A 21127-nucleotide genomic window follows, 5' to 3' on the forward strand; every position below is an offset into this window, starting at 1 on the left:
GTGCTGCTGTCTTACGTGGTGGGGATGACGGAGGCCCACCATGGCACGAGCCTCCAGGAGTGGTGCCCCTTTGTTTCCACCTAACAGTTCCAGAAAATAGTTCATGACCAACAGTCCCCTTGTGCTCATCCCTGCGAGGATGGTGTCAGCATTGCTCCCTTATCTAATTTCAGTTGCCTAAGCATGGCTGGCCTCTCATGTCTAGTCTCTCCTGTTAGCCAAAGAAACGAAAATTCCAAGGAGTTGAAAGTGTAATCTGTGATGTGAAACAACTCATCTCTTGTGTACTGTGTCATAAACAGATGAATTTACTGCATTTTTACTTATTAAAAATAAAATCAGGAAACTAGTGGTCAGGCGGCTGTGGTGGTCAGCAATGTTCTGCTATATTTACTAGCTATAGCGCCACAGTGGATCAGGACCTGCTATGGTCTGCACCAGCCCTGCCTACTGGCCTTTCTCTTTCTTTTTGCCCTGAAGGTTCATGAAATAATTTTCAGGTCTCAGGGAATTCCTGAAAATAAAAATTAGAACATTTGTAGCTATGATATTAGTGTGAAGAGAAAGTTTAGATATGATTGTTTTTTGATCACCAATTCATTGGTGAAGGAGTGATCTGTCTTAAATAGTATGAGATGTCTCCTACCAGACATTGCCCAGATGATATTAACAACAGTTTATTAGTAATATATTCACAACTGTGGAGAGGTTGCACTTGGGAATAGAGTGAACCAGTCCCTGTGGCCATGGCAGGCAGGCTTTGTAATAACAAGGGGATGAAGTAACAAAAGGACTGCCCTCATGGGAGGATGTGATTAGTTTGAATCATTCTCAGGGCTGGCAGTGTACTGACAGCTTGAGGACTGAGAGTAGCTGATAAAGCTGATGGTGGAACTAGCTGGGTGAAGAGTCTTTTCTGCTAGATGGGAGTACATGTGATGAGACATTAGGCCTTTGGGGCCCTGTGAGTCTTCAAAGCTGGTGGGGCAGCACTTGAAATTTTAGGTCTATGTAATAATACTCCAGTAGTGATTGCTAATGCTCTTCTGAAAGAGAGTATTTTCCTGTGCATTTTTAAATTTTTGACATTTAATTAGTCTGCTGTTGCATGTCGATCTCTATCCCCATAAAGGATATAAACTTGAATATGAGGGCACCTGGGTGACTCAGTCCGTTAAGTGTCTGCCTTCAGCTCAGTCATGATCCCTGCATCCTGGGATTGATCCCACATAGGGCTCTCTGCTCAGTGGGAAGTCTGCTTTTCCCTCTCCATCTGCCTCTCCCCTGTGTGCATGCACATTCTCTCTCTCTCTCTCACTCTCCCTCTCTGTCTCAAAAAAACAACCCTCTAATGTGAGCAATGCGGGTAGGAAAAACAGGTTTTCCATTTCTTAAATTTTCCACTTTATTTTTTTACTTTATGTAAGTACACTTAGTCTTAACCACAGGTTTTTATTGCACAAAATATTAGTAAATTATGGCTTGTGGTATATGATATGTATAGGGTTAGTTTTATTTTTCTTTATTTAAAATACACAATAGACTTTAATGAACCTTACTTGAGTAGCAAACAGGTGGTTAAACTTAGCTTACCATTCTGGAAACTAATCTTTTTCCTTTTCATGATTTTAAAAATCTCATATTGTGAAGATTATAAATTTCTACTAAGTAACTGACTTAAGCTAAAATGGGATTCAATTTTTTTAAAGATAGAATGGATAGATTTTGATTTAAGTAAATAATGTAAACTAATTTTTAAAAATCATTTATTGGAGGGGCAAGATGGCGGAAGAGTAGGGTCCCCAAATCCCCTGTCCCCACCAAATTACCTAGATAACCTTCCAATCATCCTGAAAATCTACGAATTCGGCCTGAGATTTAAAGAGAGAACAGCTGGAATGCTACAGTGAGAAGAGTTCGCGCTTCTGTCAAGGTAGGAAGAGGGGGAGGAGCCGGGCTGAGGCCGGGGCGAGTGTCCCCAGGACAGGAGAGCCCCGTCCCGGAGAAGCAGGAGCTGCACCAACCTTCCCGGGCGGAAAGGCCTCGCAGGGAGTTAGAGCAGAACCTCAGGAGGGCGGGGATGCCCTCAGGCTCCCTGGGACACTAATAGGCACCTGCACCCTGGGAGAGTGCACCGAGCTCCCTAAAGAGCTGCTGCGCGCAAGGCTGGACCCGGAGCAGCTCGGAGGACTCGGGCGGCGGCTCCTCGGAGGGCGCTGCACCAGGGAGTGCGAATCCAACAGTGCAGGCAGGCCCCGGAGCACAGGGCGCCGGGACACAGCTCAGGATCCGGCCTCCCCCCGGGATAGGCAGAGGCCAGGAGGGCCCAGGACAGCAAGGACGCTCCTGCCCCGAGCTGAGCAGATCAGCGGCCCCGCCCCCGGAGCCTCCAGGCCCTGCAGACCGAGAGCTCTGTAGTTCCTGCGGGAACTGAATCCAGGGCTCCAGAGCTGGCCCGGTCACTGCGGTTGTTCCTCCTGGGGCCTCACGGGGTAAACAACCCCCACTGAGCCCTGCACCAGGCAGGGGGCAGAGCAGCTCCCCCAAGTGCTAACACCTGAAAATCAGCACAACAGGCCCCTCCCCCAGAAGACCAACTAGACGGACAAGTTCCAGGGGAAGTCAAGGGACTTAAAGTATACAGGAACAGAAGATACTCCCCCGTGTTCTTTTTTTTTTTTCCTTTTGATTTCTGTTTGCTTCCTCCACCTTTTTTCCCCTTTCTTTCTTTTTCTTTCTCTTTTTCTTCCTTTATTTCTTTTTCTCTTTTCTTTCCTTCTTTCTCTCCTCTCTTTTTCTCCTTTTCCCAGTACAACTTGTTTTTGGCCACTCTGCACTGAGCAAAATGACTAGAAGGAAAACCTCACCTCAAAAGAAAGAATCAGAAAAACAGTCCTCTCTCCCACAGAGTTACAAAATCTGGATTACAATTCAATGTCAGAAAGCCAATTCAGAAGCACTATTATACAGCTACTGGTGGCTCTAGAAAAAAGCATAAAGGACTCCAGAGACTTTATGACTGCAGAATTTAGATCCAACCAGGCAGAAATTAAAAATCAATTGAATGAGGGATCCCTGGGTGGCGCAGCGGTTTGGCGCCTGCCTTTGGCCCAGGGCGCGATCCTGGAGATCCGGGATCAAATCCCACGTCAGGCTCCCGGTGCATGGAGCCTGCTTCTCCCTCTGCCTGTGTCTCTGCCTCTCTCTCTCTCACTGTGTGCCTATCATGAATAAATAAAAATTAAAAAAAAATCAATTGAATGAGATGCAATCCAAACTAGAAGACCTAACGACGAGGGTTAACGAGGTGGAAGAACCAGTGAGTGACATAGAAGACAAGTTGATGGCAAAGAGGGAAACTGAGGAAAAAAGAGACAATTAAAAGACCATGAAGATAGATTAAGGGAAATAAACGACAGCCTGAGGAAGAAAAACCTACGTTTAATTGGGGTTCCCAAGGGCGCCGAAAGGGACAGAGGTGCAGAATATGTATTTGAACAAATCATAGCTGAAAACTTTCCTAATCTGGGAAGGGAAACAGGCATTCAGATCCAGGAGATAGAGAGATCCCCCCGTAAAATCAATAAAAACCGTTCAACACCTTGACATTTAATAGTTAAGCTTGCAAATTCCAAAAATAAAGAGAAGATCCTTAAAGCAGCAAGAGACAAGAAATCCCTGACTTTTATGGGGAGGAGTATTAGGGTAACAGCAGACCTCTCCACAGAGACGTGGCAGGCCAGAAAGGGCTGGCAGGATATATTCAGGATCCTAAATGAGAAGAACATGCAACCAAGAATACTTTATCCAGCAAGGCTCTCATTCAAAATGGAAGGAGAGATAAAGAGCTTCCAAGACAGGCAGGAGCTGAAAGAATATGTGACCTCCAAACCAGCTCTGCAAGAAATTTTAAGGGGGACTCTTAAAATTCCCCCTTAAGAAGTAGTCCAGTGGAACAATCCACAAAAACAAGGACTGAATAGATATCATGATGACAAAACTCATATCTTTATATAGTAACTCTGAACATGGACGGGCTTAATGACCCCATCAAAAGGCGCAGGGTTTCAGACTGGATAAAAAAGCAGGACCCATCTATTTGCTGTCTACAAGAGACTCATTTTAGACAGAAGGACACCTACAGCCTGAAAATAAAAGGTTGGAGAACCATTTACCATTCAAATGGTCCTCAAAAGAAAGCAGGGGTAGCCATCCTTATATCAGATAAACTAAAATTTACCCCGAAGACTGTAGTGAGAGATGAAGAGGGACACTATATCCTACTTAAAGGATCTATCCAACAAGAGGACTTAACAATCCTCAATATATATGCCCCGAATGTGGGAGCTGCCAAATATATCAATCAATTAATAACCAAAGTGAAGAAATACTTTGATAATAATACACTTCTACTTGGTGACTTCAATCTAGCACTTTCTTTTTTTTTTTTTTTTTTAATCTAGCACTTTCTATACTCGATAGGTCTTCTAAACACAACATCTCCAAAGGAACGAGAGCTTTAAATGATATACTGGACCAGATGGATTTCACAATATCTACAGAACTTTACATCCAAACTCAACTGAATACACATTCTTCTCAAGTGCACATGGAACTTTCTCCAGAATAGACCAAATACTGGGTCACAAATAGGGTCTGAACTGATACCAAAAGATTGGGATCGTTCCCTGCATATTCTGAGACCATAATGCCTTGAAATTAGAACTAAATCACAAGAAGAAGTTTGGAAGGACTTCAAACACATGGAGTTTAAGGACCATCCTGCTAAAAGATGAAAGGGTCAACCAGAAATTAAGGAAGTAGTAAAAAGATTCATGGAAACTAATGAGAATGAAGATACAACCATTCAAAATCTTTGGGATGCAGCAAAAGCAGTCCTAATGGGGAAATACATTGCAATACAAGCATCCATTCAAAAACTGGAAAGAACTCAAATACAAAAGCTAACCTTACACCTAAAGGAGCTAGAGAAAAAACAGCATATAGGTCCTACACCCAGCAGAAGAAGAGAGTTAATTAAGATTCGAGCAGAACTCAACGAAATCGAGTCCAGAAGAACTGTGGAACAGATCAACAAAACCAGGAGTTGGTTCTTTGAAAGAATTAATAAGATAGATAAACCATTAGCCAGCCTTATTAAAAAGAAGAGAGAGAAGACTCAAATTAATAAAATCATGAATGAGAAAGGAGAGATCACTACCAACACCAAGGAAATACAAACGATTTTAAAAACATATTATGAACAGCTATACACCAATAAATTAGGCAATCTAGAAGAAATGGACGCATTCCTGGAAAGCCACAAACTACCAAAACTGGAACAGGAAGAAATAGAAAACCTGAACAGGCCAATAACCAGGGAGGAAATTGAAGCAGTCATCAAAAACCTCCCAAGACACCAAAGTCCACGGCCAGATGGCTTCCCAGGGGAATTCTATCAAATGTTTAAAGAAGAAACCATACCTATTCTACTAAAGCTGTTTGGAAAGATAGAAAGAGATGGAGTACTTCCAAACTCGTTCTAGGAGGCCAGCATCACCTTAATTCTAAAACCAAAGACCCCACCAAAAAGGAGAATTACAGACCAATATCCCTGATGAACATGGATGCAAAAATTCTCAACAATATACTAGCCAATAGGATCATCCAACAATACATTAAGAAAATTATTCACCATGACCAAGTAGGATTTATCCCCGGGATGCAAGGCTGGTTCAACACTCGTAAAACAATCAGTGTGATTCATCATATCAGGAAGAGAAAAACCAAGAACCATATGATCCTCTCATTAGATGCAGAGAAAGCATTTGACAAAATACAGCCTCCATTCCTGATCAAAACTCTTCAGAGTGTAGGGATAGAGGGAACATTCCTCAACATCTTAAAAGCCATCTGTGAAAAGCCCACAGCAAATATCATTCTCAATGGGGAAGCACTGGGAGCCTTTCCCCTAAGATCAGGAACAAGACAGGGATGTCCACTCTCACCACTGCTATTCAACATAGTACTGGAAGTCCTAGCCTCAGCAATCAGACAACAAAAAGACATTAAAGGCATTCAGATTGGCAAAGAAGAAGTCAAACTCACCCTATTCGCCGATGACATGATACTCTACATAGAAAACCCAAAAGCCTCCACCCCAAGATTGGTAGAACTCACAGCAATTTGGTAGCGTGGCAGGATACAAAATCAATGCCCAGAAATCAATGGCATTTCTATACACTAACGAGACTGAAGAAAGAGAAATTAAGGAGTCAATCCCATTTACAATTGCACCCAAAAGCATAAGATACCTAGGAATAAACCTAACCAAAGATGTAAAGGATCTATACCCTCAAAACTATAGAACACTTCTGAAAGAAATTGAGGAGGACACAAAGAGATGGAAAAATATTCCATGCTCATGGATTGGTAGACTTAATATTGTGAAAATGTCAATGTTACCCAGGGCAATATACACGTTTAATGCAATCCCTATCAAAATACCATGGACTTTCTTCAGAGAGTTAGAACAAATTATTTTAAGATTTGTGTGGAATTAGAAAAGACCCCGAATAGCCAGGGGAATTTTAAAAAAGAAAACCATATCTGGGGGCATCACAATGCCAGATTTCAGGTTGTACTACAAAGCTGTGGTCATCCAGAATCCAGAAGTGGACCCTGAACTTTATGGGCAACTAATATTCGATAAAGGAGGAAAGACTATCCATTGGAAGAAAGACAGTCTCTTCAATAAATGGTGCTGGGAAAATTGGACATCCACATACAGAAGAATGAAACTAGACCACTCTTTTTCACCATACACAAAGATAAACTCAAAATGGATGAAAGATCTAAATGTGAGACAAGATTCCATCAAAATCCTAGAGAAGAACACAGGCAACACCCTTTTTGAACTCGGCCATAGTAACTTCTTGCAAGATACATCCACGAAGGCAAAATAAACAAAAGCAAAAATGAGCTATTGGGACTTCATCAAGATAAGAAGCTTTTGCACAGCAAAGGATACAGTCAACAAAACTAAAAGACAACCTACAGAATGGGAGAAGATATTTGCAAATGATATATCAGATAAAGGGCTAGTTTCCAAGATCTATAAAGAACTTATTAAACTCAACAGCAAAGAAACAAACAATCCAATCATGAAATGGGCAAAAGACATGAACAGAAATCTCACAGAGGAAGACATAGACATGGCCAACACGCACATGAGAAAATGCTCTGCATCACTTGCCATCAGGGAAATACAAATCAAAGCCACAATGAGATACCACCTCACACCAGTGAGAATGGGGAACATTAACAAGGCAGGAAACCACAAATGGAGAGGATGCGGAGAAAAGGGAACCCTCTTGCACTGTTGGTGGGAATGTGAACTGGTGCAGCCACTCTGGAAAACTGTGTGGAGGTTCCTCAAAGAGTTAAAAATGGACCTCCCCTACGACCCAGCAATTGCACTGTTGGGGATTTACCCCAAAGATTCAGATGCAGTGAAACGCCGGGACACCTGCACCCCGATGTTTCTAGCAGCATTGTCCACAATAGCCAAACTGTGGAAGGAGCCTCGGTGTCCATCGAAAGATGAATGGATAAAGAAGATGTGGTCTATGTATACAATGGAATATGCCTCAGCCATTAGAAACGACAAATACCCACCATTTGCTTCAACATGGTTGGAACTGGAGGGTATTATGCTGAGTGAAGTAAGTCAATCGGAGAAGGACAAACATTATATGTTCTCATTCATTTGGGGAATATAAATAATAGTGAAAGGGAATATAAGGGAAGGGAGAAGAAATGTGTGGGAAATATCAGAAAGGGAGACAGAACATAAAGACTCCTAACTCTGGGAAATACACTCTGGGTGTATACCTTGTTTCCAGTGGAAGGGGAGGAGGGCAGGGGGTGGGGGTGAATGGGTGCAGGGCACTGAGGGGGGCACTTGACGGGATGATCACTGGGTGTTATTCTGTATGTTGGTAAATTGAACACCAATAAAAAATAGATTTATTAAAAAAAATAAAAATCATTTATTGTGGTAAAACATACCTAACATAAAACTTGTCCTTTTAACCATTTTTATGCTTTTGATTCAGTGACATTAATTACATTCACAAAGTTGTATAGTCATCACCAGTATTTCCAAAATTTTTTGTCACTGCAAACAGACACTTTGTAATTTTTTTAAAAATTATTTATTTATTTATTTATTTATTTATTTATTTATGAATGAATGATAGTCACACAGTGAGAGAGAGAGGCAGAGACACAGGCAGAGGGAGAAGCAGTCTCCATGCACCGGGAGCCCGATGTGGGATTCGATCCTGGGTCTCCAGGACCGTGCCCTGGGCCAAAGGCAGGCGCCAAACCGCTGCGCCACCCAGGGATCCCAGACACTTTGTAATTATTAATAGACTATGACTATTTCCTTTTGCCCTCCAGCCCCTGGTAATTTCTAATCTACTTTTATCTCTATGAATTTGCCTATTCTAGATATTTCATATAGGTAGAAGCATATAATATTTGTTACTTTGTTTCAGGCTTATTTCACTTAACAATGTTTTCATGGTTCATGTTAATAGCATGTATCAGAACTTCATTCCTTTTTATGGCTGAATAATATTCCATTGTATGTATTACATACCACATTTTGTCTGTTCATCTGTTATAGACGCTTGGATTGTTTCTACATTTGGCTTTTGTGGTTAATGCTTCTGTGAATATTAATGTAAAATTAGCTGTTCAAGTCCCTGTTTTAAATTCTTTTGGGTGTATACTTAGCAGTAGAATTGCTAGGTATTCTGTATTTAGGTTTTTGAGAAGCTGCCAAACTGTTTTCTACAGTGGTTGCACCATTTTATGTTCCCACCATCAGTGAATGACAGTTTCAGTTTACATTTTCAACTCTTGTTTGAAAACTCATTTTAAAAATTATAGGCATCCTAGTTGGTATTAAGTAATACTGTGATTTTGATTTGCCTTTGTCTAATGACTAATTGATGTTGAGCGTCTTTTCATGTTCTTGTAGATCATTTGAGTATTTTCTTTGAAGAACTATTCAAGTCTTTTACTCAGTTTTTATTTTTATTTTTATTTTTATTTTTTTATAAATTTTTATTTATTTATGATAGTCTCATCAAAGAGAGAGAGAGAGGCAGAGACACAGGCAGAGGGAGAAGCAGGCTCCATGCACCGGGAGCCCGACGTGGGACTCGATCCTGGGTCTCCAGGATCGCGCCCTGGGCCAAAGGCAGGCGCCAAACCGCTGCGCCACCCAGGGATCCCTTACTCAGTTTTTAAAAGAATATTTATTTTTAAGTAATCTCTGTACTCAGCATGGGCTTGAATTCACAACCCCAAGATCTAGAGTTGTGTGCTCCACTGACTGAGGCAGCCAGGTACCCCTCAAGTCCTTTGTTAATTTTTATTTATTTATTTATTTATTATTATTATTATTATTATTATTATTAAAGCCTGTGCTCTTATTTTTTTTTAAAGATTTTATTTATTTATTTTAGAGATAGAGATAAGGGGGAGAGAGGAGCAGAGGGAGAAGGAGGGGAAAGAATCTTAAGCAGACTCCATGCTGAGCCTGGTGCAGGGCTCTGTCTCGTGACTGTGGTATCATGACCTGAGCTGAAACCAAGAGTTAGATACTTAATTGGGTGAGCCACTCAGGTGCCACCTTTGTTCATTTTGGTTGTTGAGTTTAGGAGTTCTTTGTATATTTGGCTGTTAAACTCTTATCAGATATATGATTTGCAAATATATTCTTGCATTCTGTTTGTTTTTTACTTTCTTGTTAATGTCCTTTGTTGCACAAAAGTTTTTAATTTTGAAGTCCACTTTATCTTTTTTTCTTTTGTTGCTTTTTTTTCTTTTAAGATTTTATTTTATTTATTCATGAGAGACACAGAGAGATAGAGAGAGAGAGAGAGGCAGAGACACAGGCAGAGGGAGAAGCAGGCTCCATGCAGGGAGCCTGACGTGGGACTCGATCCCAGGTCTCCAGGATCAGGCCCTGGGCTGAAGGCAGCGCTAAACTGCTGAGCCACCTGGGCTGCCCTCTTTTGTTGCTTTATGCTTTTGTTGCTGTCACTGTGAATCTGTTGCCAAATCCAAGGTCATGCAGATTTGCCTACATTTTTCTAATAAGTTTTAGCAGTTATATTTGGGTCATTGATCCATTTTGAGTTAATTTTTATAATATTGTTTGAGTACCAACTATATTCTTTTACATGTGGAAGTCCAGTTGTGTCAGCAATAGAAGGGGCTACAGGCATACCTCATTTTATTGTGCTTCACTTTATTACATTTTGTAGATACTGTGTTTTTTATAAGTTAAAGGTTTGTGGCAATGCTGCACCTTACAATACTATAAGCACCATTTTTCCAACAGCATTTGCTCACTTTGTCATGTGAGTTTTGGTAATTCTCACATTATTTCAGACTTTTTCATTATTTGTTTTGGTGATCTTTGATCAGTGATTATGACTTGATGAAAACTTAGGTGATGGTTAGCACTTTTTAGTAATAAAGTACTTTTTAATTAAGGTATACACATTGTTTTTTTAGACATTTGCTAATACACATGTAATAGACTATCTGTATAGTGTAGACACAACTTTTATATGCACTGGAAACTAAAAAACTTGTTTGACTTGCCTTATTGTAGTATATGCTACAATTGCTACAGACTATTACAGTGGTCTGTAACTGAACCTGCAATATCTCTGAGGTATGCTGCAATTTTTTCTTCATTGAGTGGATTTGGTCCCTTGCCAAAAATTAGCTGATCATAGATGTGTGCATTTATATATAGACTTCAGTGTATATTCTGTTGGTCTGTTTTTCTGTCTTTTTGCTAGTTAATGTTATTTACAATGTAAACATAAACTGTCAAATTGGGCCACCTGGGTGGCTTAGTGGTTGAGTGCCTCCCTTCGGCCCAGGGCGTGATCCTGGAGTCCGGGGATTGAGTCCCACATCAGGCTCCCTACATGGAGCCTGCTTCTCCCTCTGCCTCTCCCTGTGTCTCTCATTAATTAAAAAAAAAAAAAAATAGTGTCAAATAGCAAAGCTACTAAAAAGCATAGGTCAAAATAATATTAATAAAAATAGAGCCTAAAACATAATTTATACCAGAATTTGGTCTAAACCTTTTTTTTTTTTTTACTGATGAACTTGATCAGGCTCGAATATAGGTCTGGGAGTTACAAATGATTCAGAAGTTTATTTACTAAAAGAAGTTTATTTCTCTTATGAAAGTTGGTTTTTTTTTTTTTTTTTTTTTTTTTTTAAATTTTTATTTATTTATGATAGTCACAGAGAGAGAGAGAGAGGCAGAGACATAGGCAGAGGGAGGAGCAGGCTCCATGCACCGGGAGCCTGATGTGGGATTCGATCCCGGGTCTCCAGGATCGTGCCCTGGGCCAAAGGCAGGCGCCAAACCGCTGCGCCACCCAGGGATCCCTGAAAGTTGGTTTTAGTTTCTTTTCTATGTTAAACTTGAAATAACCACAAATTTCATTTTCAACTGACATAAGGTGATTTCTTCCTTGCTCTTGATGCTTCTTAAAAAACAAAAATATTTCTTACGTGAGAAATTGAAAACCTGCAGCCAAGTGTTTGTTACTTTCCTCTGATTTTTCAGGACAGTACTCTTTTTTAGATATCCACAACTTTTAGGGACAGATTAGTAGGTCTCATCTTGAGATGTAAGATTCTTCTTCCTCAAAGTCAGGTTCTCATCCTGCATAGAAGATTCAGAGAAAGGGTCCTTCATTCAGTCTTACATGTGTTTCAAAATAAGGAGAAAATTCTGTTTTTTGCTTTTTAATTTTGTTCTTCTAGGTCAGCAAGACTTGAGATTTGAAGATACCATTTTTCACTCTCAAACCCAAGCAGCAGTACGAGCAATTTTATGATTTTCTTTGTCACATAATTTTCCCCCAAAAATCTTGTCCCTTGAAGCCAAAATATTTTATCTAAGGTCTTGCAGAGAGTTGTTCATTTGTTTCACGTGACAAGTGTTTGCTAAGTTGTCTAGTTTCAGGAACCATTCTTCCTTCTCCAAGCACGTAGCATACTGTATTTGTGAAAGTACTCTGCACTTTACCTTTCAGCTCAGCCTATTGGGAACTCTTCATCCACTAAGCCACTGGACTTCGGCATATAGTGGGAGATTTATATGTTCTTTCTTCAGGTTGTAACAGTTCCTTAAACATTTTGAGTGAATGGGTTTTTGTGTAATAAAGTTAATCATTTTTTTGTGGTTTCAAATGGAACTTTTTTCATCTCCCAGAGCTTTTGACTGTAGCACCTCTTTGTGAAGAAAACACTGTATTGTCAAGTCAGCCTTTTTTTTTTTTTTTTTTTTTAAACAAGAGTGGTGAATCTTCACATGGAGCCAGCTTTGGATGGGATATTATCAGAACAGTTGTCAACAGTGTTCTTAAAGACAGAGCTTTGTTTCTAGATAGGAGGACAAAACATAAAATATCCTGTCCTTTGCTGGCTTTGGGCAGCACTCTAGCAAAAAAAGTTTTCTTGATTTCACCATTTTCAAATCTTACAATATTCATAAATACCTAGTATATATGGAATATGACCTTAATATTATAGTTGGTGATCTCTATTGACTCTTCAGTTTATTTATTTATTTTTTTATTTTTATTTTTTTAATTTTTTTAACTTTTATTTATTTATGATAGTCATACAGAGAGAGAGAGAGAGAGGCAGAAACATAGGCAGAGGGAAAGCAGGCTCCATGCACTGGGAGCCCGACGTGGGATTCGATCCCGGGTCTCCAGGATCGCGCCCTGGGCCAAAGGCAGGTGCTAAACCGCTGCGCCACCCAGGGATCCCGACTCTTCAGTTTAGATAGAGAAACTTATTTTTCTCTTTATTATGTGGGTATTTAAAACATGTCAGTGTGTTATTGTTAGTTACTGTTAGTGTACTGTAGAACTTTAAACATGTCTCTTAAGATATCTTGTACAAGCGTTTTACTTCAGCATACTTTTACTTAGGCATACTTTTACATTCTGGCCTCATTAGGGTCTCAGTGGGTGGCTTTCCCTTTTCTGGTCAGTAAGTTCTTCTACTACCTTAGTTGTTACCTCAGCCTTTTCATTGTATGTAAATTTTTTAAAACTAAAGGTTTATCATGTTTGAGATTCCAGTAGTATCTTTAACTTGTCAGATGACCATACTTTATAGTTCCATACCTTCTGAATATTGCTGGAGCCATGTTGCACAGTTGTTTTCCACAGCCCACGTAAGATAGAGTACAACAACTAGGATTACCAGCTCCTGTATTGGCCTACTGATAAGGAGTTTTGTTTTGTTTTGTTTTGTTTTCTTTTCCTTTCTTTCTTTTCTTTTTTCTTTTCTCTTCTTTTTTAAGATTTTATTTATTTATTTTAGATCTATTTGAGATCACGCGTGCATGCACACGAGCGGTGGAGGGCAGGGAGAGGGAGAAACAGGCTTCCCTGCCTGATGTGGGGCTCAGTCCTGGGACCCCAGTATCATGACCTGAGCCAAAAGCAGATGCTTAACCGACTGAGCCACCCAGGCGCCTCTGATAAGTAGTAAAGATGGGGTTTTGTGTGTATGTCTCCAGTTGTGCTCCTTTAGTGAAATGATTCACAAGATACAATTCTTTGTTACTAATCATACCGGATTAGGAGAGGTAACTTGAAAAGCAGAAGCTAGAGTTCATCAGCCTACCATCCTCCCCCGTGCCATGCAGCCTCAACCTATGAAGGCACACTCTGACCAAGTGAACATGGTTCTACTGTATACTGTCAACGTATGGCTAATGTCTAACACAGTCTCATTAGTTACTGTGAATGCTGCCATTGCTTGTGCACAAAAGTAAAAAAGAAAAAAAACATTCACCCCAGTCGTGAGCTCTTAAAGAATTCTAGCATCAGCTTCTGAGAAACCCTGGACTAGATTCTGGGACCTCTGATTGCATTGTTTTCCAGGAACTGAATGTGTCTGTGCTTGCCGGTGGAGTCCGGCAGCCTTTTAGTCTTTTAAATCTCTCCCAAATGATGAGATTGAAATTGGTGGATTTAAGTCACAGCTGGAACTATAGCTGCAGGGGTGTCTGGGAAATTTTCTTTTTTTTCTCGTAGTACAGGACAGCACACTAAATGGAAATTGGGATAGGTATTGTGTACCAGTATACTATATCTAGCGTATTGTTAGAATTTTAAAAATGAAGACTTTTTTTGCTCATTTGTGTAATAAAAGTTTCTCAAAGCAAGTCTTTGAAACATTGGTTGGGGATGCCTGGGTGGCTCAGTGGTTGAGCGTCTGCCTTCGGCCCAGGGTGTGATCCTGGAGTCCTGGGATCAAGTCCTGCATCAGGATCCCCACGAGGAGCCTGCTTCTCCCTCTGCCTGTGTCTCTGCCTCTCTCTCTCTCTCTCTCTCTGTGTGTGTGTTTATTTATGAATAAATAAATAAAATCTTTAAAAAAATAAAACATTGATTCACTCATTTAAAAGATTTTTTAGCACCTGCCATGTTCTGGCTTTGTTCTAGATAATTGGGAGGCATTTGGTAAGCAAAGCAAATTTTTGCCCTCATGGATCTTTAATTCTAGCAGGGAGATATAGATAATAAGCAATACACAGAGTTTATTAATCAGTTGTCTAGTTTACAAAGTGATTAAGACTAGTGAAATATTGGCCAGTGAGATATTAGGTATTAAACCTTGTGATTTCTTATTTGTATATATCAAGAACCTTGGGTTGCTACCACTTTGTCCTCAAAACCTTGAGGAAATGAAGGAACTCATTTTGGTTGCTTTTGTCATCATCAGTGGTGATAAGCTGGTAAGGGACTGGGATGAATTTGATTACAGGACTGATATATATGATTTAATGATGCATCTATTGAACATTCAGAAGCTTATAGAACTAAACTGTTCCCTTAAAAGTTGTTTTGACACATGTTCATATGTAATCAGTTATTGAATAGTACAGTTTTCAGTGTTCAATTATTTTTGAATCATCCTGTATTAGAAGGTGATAAGAGCTCTGGAAAGACAGTAGATTCAAGCAAGGGGCAATGGATATATTGGAGTCTGAAGGTAATTTACAGAATTAAATAGATTGGTTGAAGTAGGCTTTATTGAAAAGGTGATACTCAAGCAAAGGAAGTTTGGAAATTGGTCAGTCATTACGATTTCTAGCAGAACATTTCAGGTGGAGAAAATAGCTTGGTCAAGGTGAGAATTGGAGGAAAGCAAGGAAGCACAGCCAGTGTGTCTAGAGCAGAGTGAGTGAGGAGAGTTGTAGGTAGAAGATGAGCTCAGGGAAGGGAAGGGGTGGGGGTATTCCCCTAGGGCCCTTAATGCCACTGAAATGGGCATCATCTCAGGACTTTGAGCAGAGTGGTGACAAGATTTACCTGAGGATGGCTTTTTTTTTTTTCTTTTGGATGCATGTTTTCTTTCTTATAGTTGAGTTAATGAGAAATGGCTTTTTTTGTCTCTTTTCCCCAAGGGTTTAAAAGGATTAGTCAGGATGTTCTGCTGAGAATAGACTGTAGACGGGTGAAGACAGAAAGGAGACTAATTAGGATGATTGGTTTGTCCATGGTAATAGATATGGTGAAGTGATCAGATTCTGGATATATTTTGAAAGTAGAATTATTAGGTCTTGCTGATGGATTGGGTGTGGGATGTAAGGCAGGAGTCAAGAAGGATGTTAAGGTTTTGGACTGAGATTTAGAGGATTGTCTTTACAGTTAGAAAAGCTGAGGTGAGAGCACATTTAGGAGGGAAGAGCAAGTCAGATCAGTTTTGGTTATGTTGAGTTTGTGATATTATTAGAGATCTAAGTGGAGATGTTGGGTAGTTATGACACTGGATGAGGTCACCAAGGAGGACACTGCAGTTCTAAAAGGACGAGGAAGAGCTAAGCTTACTTAGGTCATTCAGTGAAGGAAACAGTATGGCCAAATGAGGAAAGTATTTCCAAGAAAAGGGAGTGACCAGTTCTATCAAATGCTGCTGATAGGACAAGTAAGATGAGGACTGAGAATTGATAGTTGAATTTAGGGAAATGGAGGTCACTGGGACTGACATGTGTTGGGGACAACCTGACTGGAGTGTGCTTAGGAGGGGAAGAGAGGACTTGTTTACAGTGTGTACAAACAACTCTTTGCTTTCGGGAGGGATGAGAAATGGGACAGTAGCTGGATTGAGGAAATAGGAGCAAAGAGTTTATTTTTTTCTTCAAGACATGGAAATAACAACATGATTTTATGGGGATGAGAATGACCCAATAAAGAGGAATGAATAGATTATACCTAAACTTAATGGTCAGTTTTTATTTTTATTTTTATTTTTATTTTTTTTAAACATTTTTATTTATTTATGATAGTCACAGAGAGATAGAGGCAGAGACATAGGCAGAGGGAGAAGCAGGCTCCATGCACCGAGAGCCCGATGTGGGATTCGATCCCGGGTCTCCAGGATTGCGCCCTGGGGCAAAGGCAGGCGCCAAACCGCTGCGCCACCCAGGGATCCCTGGTCAGTTTTTATAGTTAGGCCCTTGTACATAGTCTCAGTTTCTTTGCCTCTTTCTTGCTTTGTCACACTTGGTTGGCAAATCCACAGACTTGCTGAAATGCAGTACTTCTGCCTCTAAAGTGCCTGTTTGTGTTACATGATACAATGATGAACACAAACTTTTAAAATACAGAGTTTTCATGTTCTCTGGGGGGCACTCTAGCTTTAGGCTATAAAAAGGGACCATAAGAGACATAGTGGCTTAGTTCTAAGATGATGGGGTCGAGTGCTGGCCTTTTTCCTGGGAGACTCTTTAGTCCCAGAAAGCAGAATTCTTTGAGGTTGTTTCTTTGGTGAAGATTATTTGTCAGGAATTCTGTGACTGGCTGTTGAACATTTTCCACAGTGGTGAGGTATGGGATATCGAAGAGGTAAGAAGTTACTTAGAATTACAGAATTTTCATTAGCTGTTGAGCAGTCTCTTCCTCTGTTGTGCTTGGCATCTCCATGTCCCTGGGTTCCAAGTTCCCTGAGTTCTTCTGGACAGGATACCTACCCTCTGGACCCCCCGAACCCCCCGCCCTGACTTTAGTTTTCCTTTTATCACTGTGGGCTTAAACATAACTTAATTTCTCTTTATTACTTTGCTGTCTACTTTATTCTAGTCCTCAGAGGGAGAGGACATGAATGCCTGTTGTCCAACTATTACTTTATTGTGAGTTGGAAGTTCAAATCATTTCTTTAACTGTTGACGTGGTTGTGACGTAAGGTAAAACATTAACCTTTCCAACTATCAGCTCTAATAATAAGAGTCACAGTAAACTTTTCATGAGATGTGCTATTAATGCACTTTTAGAGAAGCTCCTACCACTCAACAAGTAGAAGTAACTTAATTAACCTTATGTTATGGCAGCAGTAATGCTTTTGAAATCACATAGGATTTTTCCCCCTCCTTTGGATTTTTGATTCTTAATTTATTTGGAAAGGGGAAAAATTACTTTTTTGTAGTTTTTTTTTTTAAAGTCAATTAATTTATTTAAGATTTTTTTCTTTTTTCTTTTTTTAAGATTTTATTTATTTATTCATGAAAGACAGAGAGAGAGGCAGAAGCATAGGCAAAGGGAGAAGCAGGTTCCATGCAGGAAGCCCGATGTGGGACTTGATCCTGGGACTCCAGGATCATGCCCTGAGCCAAAGGCAGATGCTCAACTGCTGAGCCACCTAGGTGTCCCTAAAAAGTCCATTAAAAGAAAGAATTGTCAGCAGTTTTAAATTTCTTGCCGACATGAAGAAGTCCATAGGTGAAATGCATGTTTTCTTTCTTATAATTGAGTTAATGAGAAAACTGAAAAAAAAAAATCATGTGTTTTATTGAAGTGAAAGTTAATTGAAGAAAAACATTCAGAATACCTGTAGCTTCTAAATCTACTACATTCTTTTGCATATTTGTTTCCCTTTAAATATCATTATACTAAATATTGTATAAATATGTGAGAAACTTGTTGAATTAGCATTTTTTTTTTACGTCTAGTGATGCACCAAAATTCTGCTTCAGTAAGCATTTATATATAAAATTAAAAGACATCTCAGAGTTTTGTTTTGTTTTTTTTCTCTTTTTGGGGGGGTGAATAGTTACAAAATAAATCTGAAAAGTTGTAAAGATTCTATGAAATGAGATTTAAAGTTTTAAAGTGTATAATGTGTACTTTTTTAATGATAAAACTTGTATTGACTGAAGTAAAATATAAAGTATATTAAATGAGATGATTTATAGGTAGTTTTTACTGTCTAAACAACTTGTTATTAATAAGTGTTCTTACATATCTACCAGTATTTGATCACTGTGTGAGTAGTGGACAGTAAGTACACTGCTGTGGTTGTTTATTCTAAGGAGGAATATAAAATTGGAAAAAGATAATTTGAACTGTCTTAAAAGAAGTCTTAACACTAGAGCATATACTATTTTAGTTTTTTTTTTTTTTTTTTTTTTTTTTTTTTTTTTTTTTTTTTTTTTTTTTTTTTTTTTTTTTTTTGTAGCTCCAGGATTTTGATAACAGTTTACTGGCTGGTTTTAGATCATGTAATTGTCACACATTTTTGCATATTGAGGTAACTTGCCAGAAACACATAAAAATCAAATACTCTCCTTTGGTTTCCAGTGTTATCTTGTGTTGCTCATAATAAAAACTTTCAATGGCATGGCTTTTATGATATCTAATATATAGAAACAGTTGTGTGTTTAATATCATTAACATTTTTTCTTTTAGATTATCTGCAATGATGAAATGAAGTAAGTCAAGATGAGCAAGTTAAAAGTGATATCAGAAAAAAGGTACTGTAGTGCTAAATACCAATATGTATCAATTATGGAAATAATACATGAAGTGGTTATTTGAAACTCCTTATTTGAAAGTATTATTTGTGTTTAAATAATTGCATGTTGTATTTACATATTTAAACTAATATTTATTAATGCTTTAATTTTCAATTAAAGCAGGAGTCAGCAAACTATGACCCATGGGCCAGACCCCATCTACCTCTTGTTTTTGTATGGCCCATGAGCTAAGAATAGTTTTTAACGTTTCTAAATTTGGGGGGGAAATAAGAATATTTATGACACATGAAGTTTATATGAAATTGAAATTTCTGTGTACATAAATTAAGTTTTCTGGAACACAGCTGTGCTCCTTCATTTATTTATTGTCTGGACACTTGCTCTACTGTGGCAAAGTTGACTAATTATTGACAGAGACTGTATGGTCCATTGTGCCTAAAATATATACTGTCTGGTACTTTCCAGAAAAACTTTAACTAATCCCTGAGTTAAAGCATCATCTCTATTAAAGCTCTTATGTACCAAGAAATTGTCCTTATTAGCAAGGTTTTACTGTGGATTCTTTCAGTTAAAAGTTAGACAAACTGATTCTGTTTTGGAATTTATTTTTTAGCTAGATTGCTTAACACTGTTAAGTCTCAGTTTTCCCATCTATGTAATGAGTATAATAATAATGCTATATTATGAAGTTGTGAAGATAGTGTGTAGCAGGCTAGTAAATGACAACTTATTAATATTGGTAATCAGTTTTGCTTTGTAGCAGTGTTGTAGGTTATATTTACATTTTTACAACTTTGCATTTACAAGTATGGTTTGACTCTTAAAATAAGTAGATACAGTTTAGATAAGATTTGTTCCTTATTTACATCAAGTTTTCCAGTTATTAACTATATAATACATTATAACAAATTTCATTGTTGAAGTATTTTTATAATTTGTATAGGAAAGGAATTAGGGACTGATTGTGTTTTATTTATTTTAAAATTTGTCTTTTGAAGATTTTATTTATTTTGAGAGAGAGAGAGAGCAAGGGGGTGTTGGTTTGTGTGGGGGAGGGGCAGAGGGAGAGGGAGAAGCGTGTTCCTGGCTTAGCAAGCAGGGAGCCCAATGTGAGGCTTTGTTCCAGGACCCTGGGATCGTGACTTGAGTCGAAGGCAGATGCTTAACTGACTGAGCCACCCAGGCGCTCCCAAATTTTAAAATCTTTATTTATTTTTAAAAAAGTTTATTTATTTATTTATTTTAGAGAGCAAGTGTGTGCGAGCGAGTGGAGGGAAGTGCAGAGGGAGAGAATCCTGAAGCAGACTCCCTGCTGAGGGCAGAGCTGCACATGAGGGTGGGGAGGAAGGGGTGGGCTCCATCTCATGACCCATGAAATCATGACTTGAGCTCAGTAGTTTATCTCAGACTTGGTTTTTGCTCAGCTCATGATTTCAGGGTTCTGGGAAGCCTGCTTGAAAATTCTTTCCCCCTGCCTCCCCCACCCCCCCCAATGCACTTGTGCCTGCTTTCTCTCTCTGAAAAATAAATAAACCTTAAGAAAACAAAACAAAAAGAAGGAGCACCAGCCAGCCACTTTTGGGATTAGGTCAAATAAGTAATGGTAGTTCTGTTGATTAGCTAAACTATCTAAAATTACTAGATTGTTGTTCCACATGAATAGGAAATTACAGTTTGACAACTTCTGGCTCCTAGTATTGGTTTTCACTTTTTTCTCCTGAGATAGATTTTACTGGGTATTTATTGTTATTTTTGTCGCTGTTTTAGTCTAACTAAATTGAGGTCACTGCAAGTGGCCTTCATCTAAGAGAAATGATAAGTTCTTTTTTTTTTTTTTTAAATTTTTATTTATATATGATAGTCACACACACACACACACACAGAGAGAGAGGCAGAGACACAGGCAGAAGGAGAAGCAGGCTCCAGGCACCGGGAGCCTGATGTGGGATTTGATCCCGGGTCTCCAGGATCGCGCCCTGGGCCAAAGACAGGCGCTAAACCGCTGCGCCACCCAGGGATCCTGAGAAATGATAAGTTCTACTAGTACTTGTCATATTGCTCTGTGAAGAAAGCTGGATGCAGAAAGATGAATTGAAATAGAAAAGGGTCAAAATCTCTCTTTTGACTTAATCTTTTGACTTTATTTTCTCTCAGTAGAATCCACTATCTGTCATTACACTCTTGAAAAGACCTGAGATATCTTTCACCTGACTTTGTATTTTTCCCTTACATCCATCT

The 21127-nt window shown here is 39.1% G+C and overlaps 1 protein-coding gene across 3 annotated transcripts in view; it reads left to right on the forward strand.

Moving 5' to 3' along the window:
- AGTPBP1 (ATP/GTP binding protein 1) overlaps positions 1-21127 on the forward strand; it is a 180053-nt gene that overhangs the window by 15981 nt on the left and 142945 nt on the right. For all 3 annotated transcript variants that reach the window (XM_038526945.1, XM_038526944.1, XM_038526943.1), the window contains exon 2: positions 18822-18886. In XM_038526945.1, the coding sequence (XP_038382873.1) occupies positions 18855-18886 (32 nt within the window). In that variant the 5' untranslated portion in view covers positions 18822-18854. The remainder of the gene's footprint in view (positions 1-18821; positions 18887-21127) is intronic.

The sequence above is a fragment of the Canis lupus genome, chromosome 1, assembly GCF_011100685.1.
Source record: "Canis lupus familiaris isolate Mischka breed German Shepherd chromosome 1, alternate assembly UU_Cfam_GSD_1.0, whole genome shotgun sequence".
Lineage (NCBI taxonomy): Eukaryota > Metazoa > Chordata > Mammalia > Carnivora > Canidae > Canis > Canis lupus.